General features: G+C 43.3%; 1 protein-coding gene across 4 annotated transcripts in view; it reads right to left on the minus strand.

Moving 5' to 3' along the window:
• The window catches only part of LOC120929093 (PHD finger protein 11-like), a 71162-nt gene extending 59227 nt beyond the window's left edge, over positions 1-11935 (minus strand). For 2 of the 4 annotated variants that reach the window (XM_040340302.1, XM_040340299.1), the window contains exons 1-2: positions 11686-11934; positions 2793-2900 (exon numbers count right to left, since the gene is read on the minus strand). In XM_040340302.1, coding sequence (XP_040196236.1) covers positions 2793-2900; positions 11686-11790 — 213 coding nt within the window. In that variant the 5' untranslated portion in view covers positions 11791-11934. Of the gene's footprint in view, positions 1-2792; positions 2901-11685 lie in introns of all 4 variants that reach the window. The other 2 variants (XM_040340300.1, XM_040340301.1) reach the window with 2 other exon arrangements.
• Between the last annotated feature and the right edge of the window lie 9008 nt (positions 11936-20943).

The raw sequence follows: 20943 nt of genomic DNA on the forward strand, positions 1-20943 counted from the left end.
CTCACTACAGTGACACCAAAAACTAAATTTAAACTAGCACCCTAATTAGAGGAGGGTGCTACATTGCATACACCGATAATGAATTGAGCTTTTCAATATTACATGCAATATTTGGATCAGTCAATAATAATAAATGGCTGCCACTGTTGTCTCAGCCAATAAGGAGGAAGAGACCCAGGAGAGCCGCTGCCCTTGTGCACATCGCTGAATCGAGATGGGGCTCAGGCAAGTATTCCGGGGACTGCTGCACACAGAAAGTTTAATAGAATACATGAAGGTTAAAAACCGTGAGTCTTTGGAACCACTTTAAAACTCTTTCAAAATAACTTTCAGATTTAATGAGTATGCAGCTTCTTTATATTCAAATCCTTGACTATGCTCTTGTTTAAAGTGCCTTTCAGGGTGCCTTTTTCTCTTGCAGTACCCCACAGAGCCCTCCTTGCCTACAGTATCCAGAGTTGTGTTTTCCCCTACCTGCCCAGCCATGTCATTCATTCACAGTGTTTTGTAGTGTTTTGTGAATGAATGGATTACAACTACTGACATCTTTTTCAGCTGTCGTCTTGTAGTTCTCAATGAACTGCCATGGCGGTGTTGAGTGCTGTGGTAGTTCATTGATCAGTGGCGGTCGGTGGATTTTATTTTTTGGGGGGGTGGCAAACAGTATGCCAACACCAACCCCCCTGGTCGGTCGGTAGCACTTCCCCATAGAAACTTATTTTCTCCATGGGTCATCATGGTGGCAGCGGCGGCTTGCATTTCCTCCCTCCTCCTCTGCGGCCAATAAGGAGTCTTCTATTTTCAGCCAATCATAAAACGGGTCTCACACCAGCTTCTGATTGGCCGGATTGAGGATCAGTGTTTCAACAGCGAATATTCATTCGCTGTTGTAACACACCTGGGTGGGATCGGAGTGCATTCTCTGTGACCCGAGCCCACCCTATTTTGAAGCCTATTAGAGCCTCTGGCTCTAATCAGGTGCTAAAAAAAACCTGGTCGCTGATAAGCCCTGATAAGGGCCGGACGCATGAATAGGGAGTGGCTGTGGATAGATTCATGCTATGCTATATAAGGGGTGACATGGAGAGAGAGGGCGGCGCCTGGGCCCCCCTGATGGACGGGCCGCCCCTGTCATTGATTCCTCCTGTTAGTATAAAACTGCCTGTACGATGCATGGGCAGACAGCTTACACTTAGGCCCTGTACACACGATCAATCCAAACTGATGAAAACGGACTGAAGTTCAGTTTCATCAGTCCAAACCTACCGTGTGTATGGCCCATCAGACTTTTGTCCTTCAGACCAAAGTTTTAAAACTTTCTTTAAAATCGGACTGATGGACTGATGACCGATTGGTCAAAACCGATGATTGGTACGCAAAAGCATCGGTTAAAAACCCGCGCATGCTCAGAATCAAGTCGACGCATGCTTGGAAGCATTGAACTTAGTTATTTTTTTAGCACGTCGTCGTGTTTTACGTCACCGCGTTGGACTCGATCGGATTTTGAACTGATGGTGTGTAGGCACATCAGACCATCAGTCCATCAGACTTCAGCCTTCAGTCCATTTTTATCCGTTTGGACTGATCGTGTGTACAAGGCCTAACAGTCTGCAGGGGATCTTCTGATCGCTGGTGCAATGCTTTCCAGGCTCCTAAAACAAAAAATAGTACTAGCACATTTTTTTACCTTAAAAAAAAAGGAAGAAATTCAGGATTAGTAACAAAGTATTTTCATTCTTATGGACCATGTTGGAGGTTTGAATATAATCCTGCAGTCTGCAAGTGCCTGTGCCAAGATGAAGACAAGGGGCTGGATTCAGAAAGATCAGCGGATCTTTCTGCTGGCGTAACGTGTCTCAGATACGTTACGCCACCGTAAATTTGGGCGCAAGTTCCGTATTCAGAAAGAACTTGCGCCCTAAGTTACGGCGGCGTAACGTATGTGGGCCGGCGTAAGCCCGCCTAATTCAAATGGGGATGTTGTGGGCGTGTTTTATTTAAATTTAACATGACCCAGCTTATTTTACGTTTTTTGTGAACGGCGCATTCGCCGTTCGTGAAAAAATCCCAGTGCGCATGCTCGAAATTCCGCCGCAAATCGTCATTGCTTTAGACGTGAACGTAACTTACGTACAGCCCTATTCGCGAACGACTTAAGCAAACGACATAAAACTTTCAAAATTCGACGCGGGAACGACGTCCATACTTAACATTGCGTACGCCTCATAAGAGCAGGAGTAATCTTATGCCGAAAAAGCCAAACGTAAACGACGTAACAAAATAGCGCCGGGCGTACGTACGTTTGTGAATCGGCGTATCTACCTAATTAGCATAATACTTGCGTAAATCGACGGAAGCGCCACCTAGTGGCCAGCGTAAATATGCAGCCTAAGATACGACGGTGTAAGACACTTACGCCAGTCGGATCTTAGGGAAATCTATGCGTAACTGATTCTATGAATCAGGCACACAGATACGACGCCGCAACTCAGAGATACGATGGTGTATCTGGAGATACGCCGTCGTATCTCCTACCTGAATCCGGCCCAGGGACTACTATTATACATCTGATTCCCATCTCTAGCCCCATGCATGCCCTAGGCGGTCTAATCTTCCAGGCTGGGGCAGATGTGAGAAAGCTGTACAGCTGGAAATCTATGTATATAAGCAATAACTGCATGAGTTGCTATGGGAAATATTACTACTGCGACTGTATAGTCAAAAGAACAATCGCACCTATCCAAGGATGCAAGCCCTCTAATATATATTTTATAAGTGTATATATCTCTTACCAGTTTCTTTCCTCTGTTTATTTCCTTTATCACAGAAGAAATATCAAATTCAACTGTATTGTCTTGTGAGTCTTTCTTGGGACTTGTAATCACTCCTGGTGAGAAAAGCTGCAATAGAAAGTAAATAAAGGGAGCAAATCTGAATCAATCATATGTAAGTGCTAGATACATTTTATTTGCTGTACTATAACACAGATGATTGGTTTCTAGTTTATGCATTTATATAGTGTAAATAACCCTGCGCTGCCAATATACAATATAGCTGCTAACACGGCTGGTTGGAAGAAGCAAAAACAAATGGGTGTATAAGTGTAGCACTTAAACAATACAAAATATGATACCAAGTATTGTATAAAATGAATAAGTATGACAAAAAATAGTGATAAGACAAAGTAGTAATAGCTCACTGTAACATGAACAATCCAATAAAAATATAGCATAAAATGGTAAACTAAAGTCCATAAAGAAATAGATAGTCCGCCAAGTGCCAAGAAAAAATAAAATATAAAATGGAGAGAGGAAACAACTTCCAAGTGTTTCTTGTGAACACAGAATCGTGACTTCTTGTACAAAGTGTGATGACCCACCACCAGTAAAATTGTGAGCTTACTGGAAAGGATGGACTCAGGGGGACTTATGTCTCTGTGAATCAAACAGGCATGTATGGAATAAACCAATATGTCGATAACTGGAATAATCTTTATTAGGTGTACATCATGATGTCAATAATATGAGGAGATAAAAAAGAAAAATGACCACATAGCGTAATCTCATTTTAAAAGATAAAGTATTTATTGCCGCTATTGCCCTTACATGTAGCTGAGATGACAAGTATATACAAGTGAGGTGGCAGTGGAGTCCTCCCGATGCGTTTCGTGTTACAACACTTTGTCTAACCCCAGACGAAGTGTTGTAACACGAAACGCATCGGGAGGACTCCACTGCCGCCTCACTTATATATACAAGTGTTTGTCATCTCAGCTACATGTAAGTGCAATAGCTGCAATAAATACTGTATCTTTTAAAACGAGATTACGCTATGTGGCCATTTTCCTTTTTTATCTCCTCATATTATTGACATCTACTGAGAACAAGTTTGCGTATCCATTATCAATTTCCACTGCATGTTCTGTCGCACCATTACTATTGATGATCTGAGGTCATGATGTACACCTAATAAGGATTCTTCCAGTTATCGACATATTGGTTTATTCCATACATGCCTGTTTGATTCACGGAGACATAAGTCCCCCTGTGTCCATCCTTTCCAGTATGCATTTATATGTTTATACCACACAAGTAATAGCAGAGATATGAATGGCTATACATCTTGCTAACAAATGCATGAGCTACATAGGGAAACTAGTAGTTCAGCTGGCATCCCGCTAACACAAGATACCTGATTATCTTTTCATCACCGCTTGTATCTTAAATCAGCGTTTCCCAACCCTAAATAATTTTAAAGGGTGCCTTGACTGAAAAACCTCGAGGCACCCCATTCTAAAATGTAAAAAAAAACTAAACTAATAATTTTACATAAGGCAGCAACATCAACTCATGTAGAACACCCAACATTAGAGCTGCTTTATTCTTCCAAAGAAAAAAAATGTGACCCCAGTGCTGAAGGAGAGGGGATCAGGAGGCTGGTATGCAAGCGCCAAAGATCTCCCTATCAACCAATGAAGTCATTGGTTGTTAGGAGGCTGGAAGGTTGTAATGGTGCACAATGTAACTAAAAGGCAGGCTTAACCCCCCTGGCGGTATTCCCGAGTCTGACTCGGGCTTGCCTCGCTGGATCCACAGGCACTGTTTACTTACCTTGTCCCTGGATCCAGCGATGCCACCGCGCTGTGTGAGCGAGCGGGACCTCGCTCGATTCACACAGTGTCCTTCTGTGCCGCCGATCTCCGTTCCCTGTGACGTTACGACGCACGGGAGCGGAGAACGGCGCCAAATTCAAAAAAGTAAACAAACATATTACATACAGTATACTGTAATCTTATAGATTACAGTACTGTATGTAAAAAATACACACCCCCCTTGTCCCTAGTGGTCTGCCCAGTGCCCTACATGTACTTTTATATAAAAAAAAAAATTTCTTTCTGCCTGAAAACTGTAGATTGTCCATAGCAACCAAAAGTGTCCCTTTATGTCAAAAATAGTTTTAGAGCAGCTAAAAAACAGCGATAATAAATTATAATCACTTGCAGAATTGTGCGATAGCGATTTGTGGGGAAATTCGTCATAAAATGTTTTTTTGATTTGATTACATTATTGAATAATTTTTATTATAATTATATTATTATTTGTTATAATTATTTATAATTATTTATTATATTATAATTTATAATTTTGTTTTTAAAAAAATGTCATACCCGGGATGCCTACTAGTCTCTTGTTTGGTCAGATTTAAGTGAGTTATTTCTAAAAATTACAGGCCTACAGTACAAATCACCAAATTTCCCTGCAAATAATGGTACCGCTTTCAGCACCTTTTTTCTGAAAGAATCATACCACCAGGGAGGTTAATCCACCTGGTGCCTTGTATTCAAGTTTTGGAAAATTTTTAGGCATTTTGCCAAAGCACCCCTGAATAGACATGTGCAATTTGTTTCGACCAACACAAAGTGACACATAATTGTGAAGTGAAAGCAAAATGATAAATGGTTTTCCAAATACAGTAAATATCTGAAAAGTGTGGCGTGCATTTGTATTCAGCCAATACTTTGTAGAACCACCTTTCACTGCAATTACAGCTGCAAGTCTTTTTGGGGATGTCTCTACCAGCTTTGCACATCTAGAAAGTGACATTTTTGCCCATTCTTCTTTGCAGAATAGCTCAATCTCTGTCAGATTAGATGGAGAGCGTCTGTGAACAGCAATTTTCAAGTTTTGTCACAGATTCTCAATTGGATTTAGGTCTGGACATTGACTGGGCCATTCTAACACATGAATATGCTTTGATCTTCTATACCATTCCATTGTAGATCTGGCTGTATGTTTTGTCGTTTTCCTGCTGGAAGGTGAAGCTCCGCTCCAGTCTCAAGTCTTTTGCAGACTCTAACAGGTTTTCTTCGAAGATTGCCCTGTTTTTGCCTTCATCCATCTTCCTATCAACTGACTAGCTTTCCTGTTCCTGCTGAAGAAAAGCATCCCCACAACATGATGCTGCCACCACCATGTTTCACGGTGGGGATGGTGTGTTCAGGGTGATGTGCAGTGTTAGTTTTCTGCCACACATAGCGTTTTGCTTTTAGGCCAAAAAGTTCAATTATGGTCTCATCTGACCAGAGCACCTTCTTCCACATGTTTGCTCTGTCCCCCACATGGCTTCTCACAAACTGCAAATGTGACTTTTTATGTATTTTTTTCAACCATGTCTTTCTTCTTGTCACTCTTCCATAAAGGGCAGATTTGTGGAGTGCACGACTAAAGCCGCGTACACACGATCATTTTTAATGTCCTAGAAATAACAACGTTTTTCTCGACGTGATTCTTGTCAAGCCTGCCTTGCCTACACACGATTGTGAAAAAAAATGCTTGAGAAAAGCACGGTGACGTACAACACGTACGACGCAGGGGTCAAGTCCTGGGGAAAAAAGTGTGGGAACTCCCACCCAAGATCCACTCCCCCACCAAAAAAAAATAAAAAATGATACGCTCATATGCATAATTACTAAACCGCATGTTTTTATTTTTTTCGATCCACTGTACCTTAGTAATCATTTATGTTACTGGCCGTTTCCTGTATATAGATTCATCGGGTAGTGTGCGGGTATTCCGTCACTTCCTCGAAGCCGCAATGTCTCCTGGGAGCTTTTGTCATTGTTCCCAGGAGACATTGCGGAGGTCTGCCGCAAGTTATCGCGGGATTTAGAAAGAAGCAAGTTCTTTCTAAATCCCGCGATGACTCGCCCCGATTAATCCATACACAGGAAACGGCCAGTAACATAAAGGATTACTAAGGTTCGCCTGCCCATGACTGTGACTCGAGCTGGGCATCGCTGCTTAGTGAAGGATTGGCTCGGGCGGCTCGGCTGCTATAGTCCTGCAAAGGGAACCGAGTTCCTGCTGTGAAAAAAGTGCAGGAACTCCGTTCCCACGCGTTCCCGCAGGATTTGAGCCCTGGTACGACGGCACTATAAAGGGGAAGTTCCATTCAGATGGCGCCACCCTTTAGGCTGCTTTTTCTGATTTTCGTGTTAGTAAAAGTTTGGTGAGAGACGCTTTTCAGTCTTCGTGCTTTTCAGTCTGTTACAGCGTGACGAATGTGCTATCTCCAATACAAACGCTAGTTTTACCAGAACCAGTGCACCCATCTCATAACTTGCTTCTGAGCATGCACGTTTTTTCCCGTTGTTAAAGCCTACACATGACCGTTTTTCACGGCGTGAAAAATTACAACGTGAAAAACGACGAAAAAACTACGAAAAATTAGAGCATGTTCTAAATTTTGAATGCCCATTTTTCACGTCGAGAAAAATGCTCTGGAGCCTACACTCAATTGTTTTTAATGACCATTTTAAAAAATTGCATTTTTCACGTCATGAAAAACGGTTGTGTGTACGCGGCATCACAGTTGTCCTGTGGACAGATTCTCCGACCTGAGCTGTGGATCTCTGCAGCTCCTCCAGAGTTACCATGGGCCTCTTGGCTGCTTCTCTGATGAATTCTTTTCTTGCCTGTCAGTTTAGGAGGATGGCCATATCTTGGTAGGTCTGCAGATGTGCATTACTTTTTCCATTTTTGGATGATGGATTAAACAATGCTTCTTAAAATGTTCAAGGCTTGGGATATTTTTTATAACCTTACCCGGCTTTAAACTTCTCCACAACTTTATCCCTGACCTGTCTGGTGTGTTCCTTGGCCTTTACAATGCTGTTCGTTCACTGAGGTTCTTTAACAAACCTCTGAGGGCTTCACAGAACAGCTGTATTTCTACTGAGATTAAATTACAGACAGGTGGAGTTTATTTACTAATTAGTTGACTTCTGAAGGCAATTAGTTCCACTAGATTTTAGTTAGGGGTATCAGAGTAAAGGGGGGCTGAATTCAAATGCACACCACAGTTTTCACATATTTATTTGTAAAAAAAAATTAAAACCATTTATCATTTTTCTTCCACTTCACAATTATGTGCCACTTTGTGTTGGTCTATCAAATACAATCCCAATAAAATACATTTACGTTTTTGGTTGTAACATGACAAAATGTGGAACATTTCAAAGGGTATGAATACTTTTTCAAGGCACTGTATCATTATATAGAGTGGGGGTCTCCAAAAAAGCCAGTTTACTGTCCTTCAGACTTTAGGAGTGGCGCACAAAAAAAAAAAAAAATAGCACATTGTGTTCAGTAGGAGGAGGAATTCTGCCCCATAATGTTTCCCATCATTGGTGTCAGTGGGAGGAATATTGCCCCATCTTTAGTATTTTTAGGAGGAATGGTACCCCATCAATTGTGTCAGTGGGAGGAATACAAATAGTGCCCCATTGTTGATGTTGGTGGGAGGAATATTGCCCCATTGTTGGTGTCAGTGGAAAGAATGGTGCCCCACAATTATTGTCAGTGAAAGAAATAATGTTTCATTGTTTATATCAGTGAGAGGAATAGCTCTTAATATTTGTGAGAGTAATCCCCAAGGGCCGGATAAAAGCAAGCAAAAGGGTCACAGTTTGGAGACCACTGATAGAGAAATAACAGTACAGCAAAGTACATGCACAAGATATCCCCACAGTTCTAGACAAACTCTTATGCCGCGTACACACGATCATTTTTCGGGTTGTAAAAAACAATGTTTTTCAGCCTCTAGAAAAAAAATTTTTTTTCCAACTTCATCATTAAAACGGCCTTGCCTACACACAATCGTGAAAAAAAATGCTCTAGCAAAGCGCGGTGAAGTTCCATTCGGATGGCGCCACTCTTGGGGCTGCTTTTGCTGATTTCGTGTTAGTAAAAGACGATTCACGCTTTTCAGTCTGTTACAGCGTGATGAATGTGCTTACTCCATTACGAACGCTAGTTTTACCAGAACGAGCGCTTCGTCTCATAACTTGCTTCTGAGCATGCGCGGGTTTTTCACGTCGTTAAAGCCCACACACGATCATTTTTTACAACCCGAAAAACTACATTGTTTAAAACGTTGTGAAAAAATAGAGCATGTTCAAATATTTTTTCTACGTTTTTCAGAACCCATAAAATGCTCTGAAGCCCACACGCGATCGTTTTGAATGACATTTTAAAAAAAATATTTTTTTTACAACCCGAAAAATGATCGTGTGTACGCGGCATAAGCAGAAATGGAGGGAGATCCAGGCTAAAAATGTAATTAAAATGAACAAACATCAAAACACATGGATAGATACCAGAAAAAACAGCTGACAGGTGGACACTCAGGATCAGGTGGAGGTGGGAATCGCAAAGTTTTGGCGTAAAAACCCTTTGGCCCCTTTCACACGGGTGGACCATTCAGGTCCACCTGTCAGTTTTTTAGGCGGACCTAAACGGACGCTCCATACACCTCTTTGGAGCGACGGATGTCAGCGGTGACATGCAGGGCCATCTTAATAGTATCATGGGCCCCTGGGCAAAGTAATGCTCTGGGGCCCCTACAATGATGATAGTGCAGGTAAATAAACATCAAGTAGGTAGGAGGCAGACTGCCTCCCCTGTGTATCTATCACTCTCAGTGCCATCATGGGGCAGCATAGGCTCAAGGACCAACTGCTTTTGGGGAAAGTGCAGGGGCCCTTTCATGCAGCTGGGGCCCCTGGGCAGTGCCCAGGTGTGCCCTCTCATTAAGACAGCCCTGGTGACATGTCCACTGACATCCGACCCGCTAAAGTGTGACAGATGAAAACCCTATTTTCCATCCGTCTGACGGATCCGATCTGATGACAACGGACTCTATGGTCCGTCTTCATCTGATTCCCAATAGAAGAGAGCGGCGCTCTGACAGGGAGGTCCCTGCACAGTGTGCAGAGACAGACCTGTCATCTGCCTGCTCAGCGGGGATCGACAGAGCGATCCCTGCTGAGCAAAGCGGAGCCCGGACACGGACACGTCCATGTGAAAGGGCCCTTTCTCATATGAGATCCACCTCTCACTAGCTTTATGGAGTGATGCCTATTATTTATTTATAGATTATTCTTCCAGGGACTTTCTTGAGGAAACTCAATCTATGGTTCAAGCACCCTTATTCATGTAATTAACCCTTTATGCACTGATGTTGTGATTTGGGTGTGCACTAGTTTACTTTTTGTTTTACTAATACGGCCTAACTATTCACTAAAGATTTTATCCAGCCTCTAATTTATTGCATACATGTATTTATACCCCAATATAAAGTTTGTATACTGTATTGGCGGTACAGTATGTTGGTATAGTAAAGTATGATAGCTGTAAAAAAAGAAGCCGTTCTCAACCCTTTTAAATAAGTTTTAAATTAACCCGTTACGTGTACAGCTCATGGTTTATTACTGTGAGCAGTAAGTACCGCATTTATTCGAGTATAACGCGCAAAATTTTATACCCCAAAAAAAATCAAAGTTTTGGGTGCGCGTTATAAACGAGGACTGGGGTGGGATGGCAGTGGCGGGACCGATACCGAGTATTAGCGGGATTACTCGTACTCCCGCTAATACCGCCGATACTAGAATACTTCCCCCCGCCGCCGCCGCCGCCCCAGCTACCGCTGCTGCTACCACCGCCGCCACCAATGCCGCTACAACGTTAATCACCGCGGCGCGGGGAACATTATAGACAGCTTTCGTTTGAATAGCTGTTTTCCCCGCCGCGCATAGACACTCCCCCTTGGCGCGGGGAACATTATAGACAGCTTTCGTTTGAATAGCTGTTTTCACGCCGCGCATAGACACTCCCCCTTGGCGCGGGGAACATTATAGACAGCTTTCGTTTGAATAGCTGTTTTCCCCGCCGCGCATAGACACTCCCCCTTGGACGGATCTGTCCAATCGCGAGCAAGGGGGAGTGTCTATGCGCGGCAGGGAAAACAGCTGTTCAAACGAACGCTGTCTGTAATGTTCCCGCGCCGCGGTGATTAACAGTAGGTGGCTGCATATACAGGGGACATGGCTGCACATACGGCGGACATGGCTGGACATACAGGGGACAAGGCTGCACATACGGGGGACATGGCTGGACATACAGGGGACATGGCTTCACATACGGGGGACATGGCTTCACATACGGGGGACATGGCTTCACATACGGGGGACATGGCTGGACATACGGGGGACATGGCTGGACATACGGGGGACATGGCTGGACATACGGGGGACATGGCTGGACATACAATAAATACAATAAATTATTTTTGGCAATTACAATGATTTTATACCGATTTTTAATCGAAAATTAGGGGTGCGCGTTATACACGTGTGCGCGTTATACTCGAATAAATACGGTAGTGAATATATATCAAAATAACAATGAAAATGGTGCCTTCCACAACACTTGAGCCACAAACGCATTTGATTTCCTGCATTGAGGTGCATTGTATAAAAGCAGCAGTCTGTATGTCCACAATGTTGGCGACACTGATATACGGCTGATATAGTTCTAAAACACTAACACATATTTAAAAAAAAAAAAAATGTTCTTACTTTTTTGTGTGCTGAAAATCAGAGACGATTGCTTCCAGGGATCAATCTTCAAAATCTAGTACTGTCCCAGGAAGGATGATCCTATTATTTTTATTATTATTATATTATTATACAGGATTTATATAGCGCCAACAGTTTGCGCAGCGCTTTACAACATCAGGGAAGACAGTACAGTTACAATACAATTCAATACAGGAATATCAGCTATGAACACATCATAGAAGGAACAATTAATGACATGTACACTGACATGGGAAGGATTTACTAACCATGCAATAGTAATGGGCTAGGATCTCTTCAGAGGTATCCTGTAGGATCATAAGCTCGCCACTCTTCTTACAGAAGGCACAGACCTCTTCTTGTACTTCCGCCATTGAGCTCAGTGCTAGGAAAGAAAAACAATCTCCTCCAGACACTTTCACTTTCTATTACCAGATTGAATATAACGCAAGCTGTAGGATGGGCCAACCTGTGATACAATAGAGCGTCAGTTGCTATAACTCTTAAAGCTCCAGGTCTCCATTCATAGCCGCTTAGAAGTCCTGAGCTACTTTTATTCTTCATGACCCCATTCACCTTTTTTTTAAAGTGTAACTAAAGCCAAAACTTTTTTTGGGCTAGGATGGAGTGAAAGTAAAAGAAAATCCCAAATGTTGGGTTCTCCCCAGGTCAGGAATAGAGGGGAAATGTTCCAATATGGACACTAGTTCCGGTGACCACCAGGGACTCCCTCTCACTTTTTGAGGGATTTCCTCTCACTTCCTGTTTTGGCTATGGGGCAAGGAGTGAAGGGAAACCTCCCACAAATGGGACACAGATGATAGCAAAATTAAACCTGACAGGGTTTAAAGGGTTTGTAAAGGAATTTTTTTTTTTATCTTAATAGATTCCTTTACATTAATGCAGTGCTGTTTTCATGTCCTCATTGTTCGTTTTTGCTCTCAAGTTGCTGTAATTCTTCTCTGATCTCCACACTTACTGGTTGTCTGTTTCCTTATAACCACAGTACTGGGAGCTTTCTCTCTGTGGTCACTAACTTCAAGGAGGTGTGATTACTGTGTGTCTAAAACCCCTCAGCACCAATCAGTTTTGTTTTCCAAACCATCACTGCCCTTTATTGGCTCTGTGGCTCTGTACATCACAGGCAGGAAACAGCATGCAAAAACGAAACTTTATTTTTTATTTTTAATCATTTTTAAAAGGAATCAGTTAACTATTATGTCCAGTGCTTTAACTGGGCCGGAACGCGGCGGTACTCAGTACCGCCACTTCCAAAAAATGGCCCTGGAGAGTACCAGCACCTCTCCGTGCGCCCAGTACGTGGGTTTCCCGTACCTGGACGCAGCCCCAGGCCAGGAATATGATGATACGGCCCGACGGACCTTTTAATCCGGCCCCCGGGCGGAGAGCTAGCTACAGCATTGTAGTGGCTGGCCGCTGGGCGAATTACATCGCGCACCGTCTCCTCCATAATAGTCATTGGCTGGGCCGGCCATCAGCTAGTGGAGGGGGGCGGGCCGTGTGCAGAGTACGGCTTGAGCCGTACATGCAGGCGCAGGCAGGGAGTTGACCTCACGTTAGATGACGTCAACTCCTTTCCGCGCTCCTGTGAGGAGCGATCAGTGCGGCGTGGTGGATGTGAGCGGGTGACTGGCCCTCCTAGGACGGTGCAGCAAGTGAAAAATCAGTCATCGGACTTTGCTTTGGATCTGAAGTACAGATTCAGTACTAATGGTGAGTGATGTTTTGTTGCTATGGCTGCTCACAGACTGATATGTATATTCTATACTTCTCCTATCTATTTTCTGTGGTGTCTGTCCCTTGTCATGCTTTGTGCCCATTTTATCTTCTCTTTTTTTAGTTTCTGACATCATCAGCTGGTTTATGTAATTTTAGCAGCAAAATCAAATGTTAGGTTTCGTCTAAGAGAGGGTTTGTAAAATATATATATTTTCATGTTCAGTATTGGGGGGGGGGGGAGCACCGGCGCCTAATAGAGTACCGGCACCTCTTTTGGCCCACTTAAAGCACTGATTATGTCTCTATACCCTGTAAACAGTCATTTCAGCAAAAAAAATGTTTTTATTTCCAACTCCTTTAACCCTCAAGCCCTGTACACATGCCGGGAATCTCGTCAGAAAAAAAACGTTGGTTTTCCTGACGAGATTCCTGGCAAGCTTTCTCGCTCGTCGAGTGTCTACCATTCAAAAGAACCACCGTTCTTTTGAATGGCAAGAACGCGGTGACGTCATCGACTACGACGAGCATGCACTTGTCACATTCGATGCCGTTGCCGTCATCTTGCTACACCCTACACTATGCCTTGGAAGCTACCGTTCATGCGCCGAAGTCTCATCGAGCATGCGTGGGTTTCCATGAAGGCAGGTAATTATACACACGCTCGGGTTTCTCGGCAGTGTCGAGAATCCTGACGAGAAAATAGAGAGTAGGTTCTCTATTTTTCTCGTCGAGATTCCCAGCAGTTTTCTCGACGAAAAACCATACACACGCACGGTTTTCTCTGCAAAAAGCTCTGCCAGCAGTTTTCTTGCTGTTTCTTGCCGAGAAAACCGAGTGTGTGTACGAGGTCTCACTCTCTCCAAAATTTAAAAAAAATTGCCTTTGGGTCTATTTTAAAGCACCTTTCAAGGGGGGGGGGGGGGCGGATACATGTCCCTACATCTGGAAGATCGGGGCAGGGGCGCATTATGTCAGCAATTCAGCTTCCTCCTCCTTCGCCTGCCACTGGGCCAGTAGGAGAGCGCAGCGGTGAATCGCGTATGTGCAGAAGGGACCCAGGGTGAAGCCGTAGTGTTTCACTACCGACTTCTCTTACCAGAACGTATTGTAATTTCCAAGTAACTATAATTTTTTTTATAGAAAGAGTTTTTTCATCTAGATATCCCAATAGACACTGGTAGGGGTTACATATAATAGATAGTCTGAGCCCAGAACCAGTAACATTTTCACTGCAAACCAAAAGGATCGTATGACCGGGCAATCCCACACCATATGGTAAAATGTACCATCCGCTCCCAGGCATTTGGGGCAAGAGGAAGATTATAACCTACCCATTCCAAAACGGACATGGGGAGTATAGTAAATACAATGAAGAAACTTTACTTGCATTACCTGGTCTCTGAAAGTTATACATAACAGTAGAGACCTGAAAGGACAATATGTCCTACACTTTGGCTGTTAGTTCAGGAATATATTTTCTCCAGTGTGATTCTTTTAGATTTAGATTGGAGTAAAGCAGTACAGGGCCTTCTTAATAGCATCATGGGCCCCTGGGCAAAGTAATGCTCTGGGGCCCCTACAATGATGACAGTGCAGGTAAACAGACATCAAGGTAGGAGGCAGATTGCCTCCCCTGTGTATCTATCACTCTCAGTACCATCATGGGGCCCCCAATTTCGGGGCAGCGTGGGCTCAAGGTCCAGCTGCTTTGGGGAAAGTGCAGGGGCCCCCATGCAGCTGGGGCCCCTGGGCAGTGCCCAGGTGTGCCCTCTCATTAAGACAGCCCTGAAGCAGTCGTGGGAAAATGTGTTCCGCCTGCTCATGTAGATTCTTCCATAGCTCATGGGGCTCAGTATGTCAAGGACTATATCCTCAGACTTGTTTGCAGTTGGTCAGCTACAGGACAGTAAGCACCCCCACCCTCCCACCTGGCATGAAGGCACTTTATGTGGTTTGTCAGCCTTGATCAAGGATGAACATTTTGTTAAATAATTTGAATTTCTTTTGCCCGAGTCCTGATGACTGATATGTGTTTTGTTTTTGTGTATTTATTTGATATTTGTTTATTCAGTTTAATAAAGATCATTTATTTGATTCTAATTTAAAGCATTTATAAAAGGTACATAAATGTTTTAACCACTTGCTTACTAGGCACATAAACCCCCTTCGTTCCCAGGCGAAATTTCAGCTTACAACACTGCGTCGCTTTAACTGACATTTGTGCGGTCGTGCGACGTGGCTCCCAAACAAAATTGGCGTCCTTTTTTTCCCACAAATAGAGCTTTCTTTTGGTGGTATTTTATTACCTCTGCGGTTTTTATTTTTTGCGCTATAAACAAAAAAAGAGTGACCATTTTAAAAATATATATATATTTTTTACTTGTTGCTATAATAAATATCCCAATTTAAAAAAAAAAAAAAAAACAATTATTTTTCTCAGTTAAAGCCGATACGTACTTTTCGACGTATTTTTGTAAAAAAAAACCGCAATAAGCGACTGGTTTGCGCAAAAGTTATAGCGCCTACAAAATAGGGGACAGAATTATGATTTTTTTTAATTATTTTTTTTTTTACTAGTAATGGCGGCGATCTGCGATTTTTATTGGGACTGCGATATTGCGACGGACGTATCGGACACTTTTGACACAAATTTGGCGCCATTCACATTTATACAGCGAACAGTGCTATAAAAATGCACTAATTACTGTATAAATGTGACTGGCAGGGAAGGGGTTAACACTAGGGGGTGAGGAAGGGGTTAAATGTGTATCCTGGGTGTGTTCTAACTGTGTGGGGGGAAGGGACTGACTGGGGGAGGTGACCGATGCTGTGTCTCTATGTACAAGAGACAAAGATCGGTCTCCTCTCCTCTGACAGCACGTGGAGCTCTGTGTTTACACACAGAGCTCCACGTCCCTGCTGTCTTACCGACGATCGCGTGTACCCGGCGGACATCGCGGCCACCAGGTACACGCATCGGCTTTCCAGCGATGGGTAATGCTTTTAAATGACGTCCAGTTGGCACCTGAGAGCCGCGCTGTTGACGTCTTTTGTCAATAGCGCGGGTCTCAAGTGGTTAATGAAAATAACAAGTTATACTTGCCTGCTCTGTGCAATGGTATTGCACAGAGAGGTGCCAAACCTCCTATTCAGGGGTCCCCTGCAGCGCTCATGGCTCTTCCTCATCTCAGTGAGCCACTATAGGAAGCCACTACCTATAGGGGCACACCTGTGGGCCTGTTCCCGAGCCAGACCGTGTGCGTCTACAGCCACACAGCATGGCTCAGCCTGATTGGCTCCCACTGCTGCCCCTGTGGAGGGTAGAGCTGCTGCAGACAGGCACTGCGCTGGATCACAAGGACTCAGTATATGAGGGGGGGGGGAGTGGTGAGGGGGCGATACAATTAGTAGGACATTTTTTACCCTAATGCAAAGGATGCATTTTGGAGAAAATTATTAGCCTTTAGAACCACTTTAGACCAATAAAAGTGCTGTGGCCATTTTTCTGCCATTAGGTTATTGTGTTTTTTTGTTTTTTTAATCATTATTATTAACGTTAAAATTGTATGGTTGTTTGGGAGGGAAGGGGGTGTGGCCTGCAAGCTCATGTTTAATTAAACTCATTAATATTTATTTTATTTGTGTAAAAGAATTTGGTTACTGATGTTTTGTGTTATATTTGTTTTCTAAAAAGGATTTTTGCACTTGAATTCTTTGACTACAAAAGTGTGTGTCTATGTCACAGGCATTAAAATGTAGGGGAAAACAAATGTGCTGCGCCTGTTTAAAATAATATAAATTACATATACAGTGGTACCTTGGATCACAAGCATAATTAGTTTCAGAAGAATGCTTGTAATCCAAAGAACTCGTATATCAAAGTGAGTTTCCCCATAGGAGTCAATGGAAACTCAGATAATTCATTCTACAGTGACTGCTATTGTATGCAGTACCGCATGTGGCCAGAGGTGAGGGCGCCAGAGACACACAGAGACCACTCGGGGGCCGCTCGGATGCACTCTGAGACACTCAGGAATGGAGTGTTTCCGAGAAGCACTGGCCCCCCCCCCCACACCTCTGGCCAAGTGCGGTACTGCACACCCCAGAGGGGTAAATCCTGCTCATCTTGCAAAACAACGCTCGCAAACCAAGTCAGAATTGAAAAAAAAAGGGGGCTTGTATTGGGAAATGCTCGTAAACCGCGTTACTCGCAATCCGAGATATTACTGTATGTGTATGTATGATTGTGGAAAGAAAGCTAATTATTAATAAGACCAATACCACCTCTTAAATAATAATTTTGTTTCTTTGCATAATTATGTTATTTGCTGATATTTATAGAGTTTTACACATGTATGTCATTTATATTGTTTAGCTTAAAATAACGCAGCACATTTGTTTTTGCATGACTTGAAAGTGGTTTAGCCCACATTTTGCTTGCAGCTTTATTTGTATACAGGTACAGGTATGCAGGATTTGAATTTATATTGTTAAGTTGTTTTGATAAAAATTAAAGACCAGGGGCCAGATTCAGGTAGAATCGCGTAACGTAGCGGCGGCGTAACGTATCGCATTTACGTTACACCGCCGCAAGTTTTACGGGCAAGTGCTTGATTCACAAAGCACTTGCCTGTAAAGTTGCGGCGGCATAGCGTAAATCCGCCCGGCGCAAGCCCGCCTAATTCAAATGGGGCGGGGACCATTTAAATTAGGCACGTTGCCGCGCCGAACGTACTGCGCATGCTCCGTCCCTAAAATTTCCCGACGTGCATTGCGCTAAATGACGTCGCAAGGGCGTCATTGGTTTCGACGTTAACGTAAATGGCGTCCAGCGCCATTCACGGACGACTTACGCAAATGACGTTAAATTTCAAATTTTGACGCGGGAACGACGGCCATACTTAACATTGGCTAGACCACCTAGAGGGCAGCTTTATCTTCACGCCACGTATCTCTACGGAAACGGCGTACATTTACTGCGACGGGCAAAGCGTACGTTCGGGAATCGGCGTAACTAGTCATTTGCATATTCTACGCCGACCGCAATGGAATCGCCACCTAGCGGCCGGCCTAGAATTGCAGCCTAAGATCCGACGGTGTAAGTCACTTACACCTGTCGGATCTTAGGGAGATCTATGCGTAACCTGATTCTATGAATCAGGCGCATAGATACGACTTTTGTATCTCAGAGATAAGACGGCGTATGAGGAGATACGCCGTCGTATCTCTTTTATGAATCTGGACCCTTGCGTTTGCCCCACACTTGCAGAGTGATGTCTAAAAACATGGAAGTATTCTATATCCCACTTGCAGAGTGATTATATATACAGTATATCAAGTGCCCAGTCTGTTTGTTTGAAAAAATATCTTCAACAAGATCCATACAGTATGTATTAATCCTAACTGTCCCAACTTGGAGGAGGCCCTTTTGAAGGATAATTCTGACCTGGATGGTGGCTGCAAATAAGACTAAAATTAAGTTCCAATAAGATAACACTGTAAAGCCCTGTACACACGATCGGATATCTGATGGAATCTAATCCGATTTTTTTGTCAGATATCCGATGAAGCTGACTTTCATCAGACTTGCATACACACTATCGGACTAAATTCCGACTGTGCCAAAACGTGGTGATGTAAAACACTACGACAAGCCGAAAAAAATGAAGTTCAATGCTTCCGAGCATGCGTCGACTTGATTCTGAGCTTGCATGGATTTTTCTCCGATGGAGTTCCACACAGACGATCAGATTTTTCTATTGTTTTTTTATCCATAGGAAAAACTTAAAACATGTTCTATTTTTTAACACCGATGGAAAAAAGACCGATGGGGCCCACACACGATCGGTTTGTCAGATGAAAACAGTCCATCGGTCTGTTTTCATCGGACAAACCAATCGTGTGTACACAGCTTTAGACTTCATTCACATTATTGGTCCGATCAGGTCCGCCTGTAAGTTTTTCAGGTGGTCTCTATTGGTAGGTCCACGCATTCCTTTAATCCTTTAATCCTTTAATCCAGTCCACAAAAAAAAGGGAGTGGAGTCTGTAACGGGAGGGCCCCTGGAATCCAAAAGCGCTTCGAAAGTATACTCCTGTTTCAGCTTCACCGATGACTCTTGTGTCTAAAGTCATCCTATGTCCACTAGGGGCATAGGATGACTGAGAAATGATATCTTGGACTACATGAGATGGGGCACAGGGTGAATGAGAACCCCACTATGGTCTATGCTAGTCACATTTAATGAGGTATAGATATTGTATATATTGTATATATATTGTGTGTTGGCTGATGTGTACTATTAAGCTTGCTGTGGTAATGTCGTCTGCTACTGTGATGTAAATGAACCTTAGGATGGCTCCTAAAGACCTTTCATTGAGTTATGCTAATTGACACTGTATTGATGATAGATGTGTGTTGTGAGTTAGCACAGTCTAAAGGTCAGACTTGTCTACTAAAATGTCTGACTTATGTCTACTAAAGGAATGTGTCTGGATAAATGATTAGTTAAATATCTCATGTAAATCTTTTACTCCCGCCTGTCAGCTCTGCAGAAACGTTTTAACAGCATTAATGTCTTTCTCAAGAAATGCCATAACATCCACTATTTATCCTTATAATACAGATATTTGCACCCAATTCCGGGGAGAGATATCCGCAGAATACTGCCCCCCCCCCCCCTGTGTTCTGGGAAGCACACAGTTCCCCGAACACAGCGGGACCAGTGAAAATACGCAGCGCGACTTGCGCATGAGCAGTAGGGAACCGGGCAGTATAGCACTTCACTTCCTGGTTCCCTCACCGAGGATGGCGGCGGGGGCAGCCGAGAGACGAACGATTGCTTGTCTTTGGCTGCCGACATCGAGGGCACCCTGGACAGGTAAGTGTCCATTTATTAAAAGTCAGCAGCTGCAGTATTTGTAGCTGCTGCCTTTTAATATTTTTTGTTTAGGTGGACCTCCGCTTTAACAGGGTGGCTAACCTGTCCCAAATTTATATATAAAACAAAAAGTTTTGATATTGTATACGCTTTGATGAAAGAATGACCAGGAGCCCATTTATAAAAGCAAATAGAGAAAATAGTAGGGTTGCACTGATACCGTTATCGGTGCCGATACTAAGCGTTTGTGGGAGTATCGATACTCATGCAAAGGCTTATACTGAAAGTGACGCGCTCGTGACCTGGTCCTGTTTTCAGTGACCGCGCCCGCCGTACCCGATCGCCGCCAGTGTCCCGCGATCGGGTCACAGAGAGGAAGAACGGGAAGAGGCGAGTGTAAACAAACCTTCCCCATTCTTCCTAGTGTGGCTGTCAGTGATTGTCTGTTCCCTGTGTTAGGGAATGACGATCAGTGGCGTCACACGCATAGCCACGCCCCCCCCACAGTAAGAACAATCCCTCTGAACACACTTAACCCCTACAGCGCCCCTCCTGGTTAACCCCTTCACTGCCAGTGTAATTTTTTACAGTAATCGGTGCATTTTTATAGCACTTTTCACTGTGAAAATTACAATGGTCCCAAAATAGTGTCAAAAGTGTCCGATGTGTCTGCCATAATGTCGCAGTCATGAAAAAAATTGCTGATTGCTGCCATTAGTAGTAAAAAAATGTTTTTAATAAAAATGCCATAAAACTATCCCCTATTTTGTAAACGCTATAATTTTTGCGCAAACCAATCAATAAACGCTTATTGCGATTTTTTTTATGAAAAATATGTAAAAGAATATGTATCGGCCTAAACTGAGGAAAAAAAATGTTTTTCTATATATTTTTTGGGGATATTTA

The sequence above is a fragment of the Rana temporaria genome, chromosome 2 (genome assembly GCF_905171775.1).
Source record: "Rana temporaria chromosome 2, aRanTem1.1, whole genome shotgun sequence".
Taxonomy (NCBI): domain Eukaryota; kingdom Metazoa; phylum Chordata; class Amphibia; order Anura; family Ranidae; genus Rana; species Rana temporaria.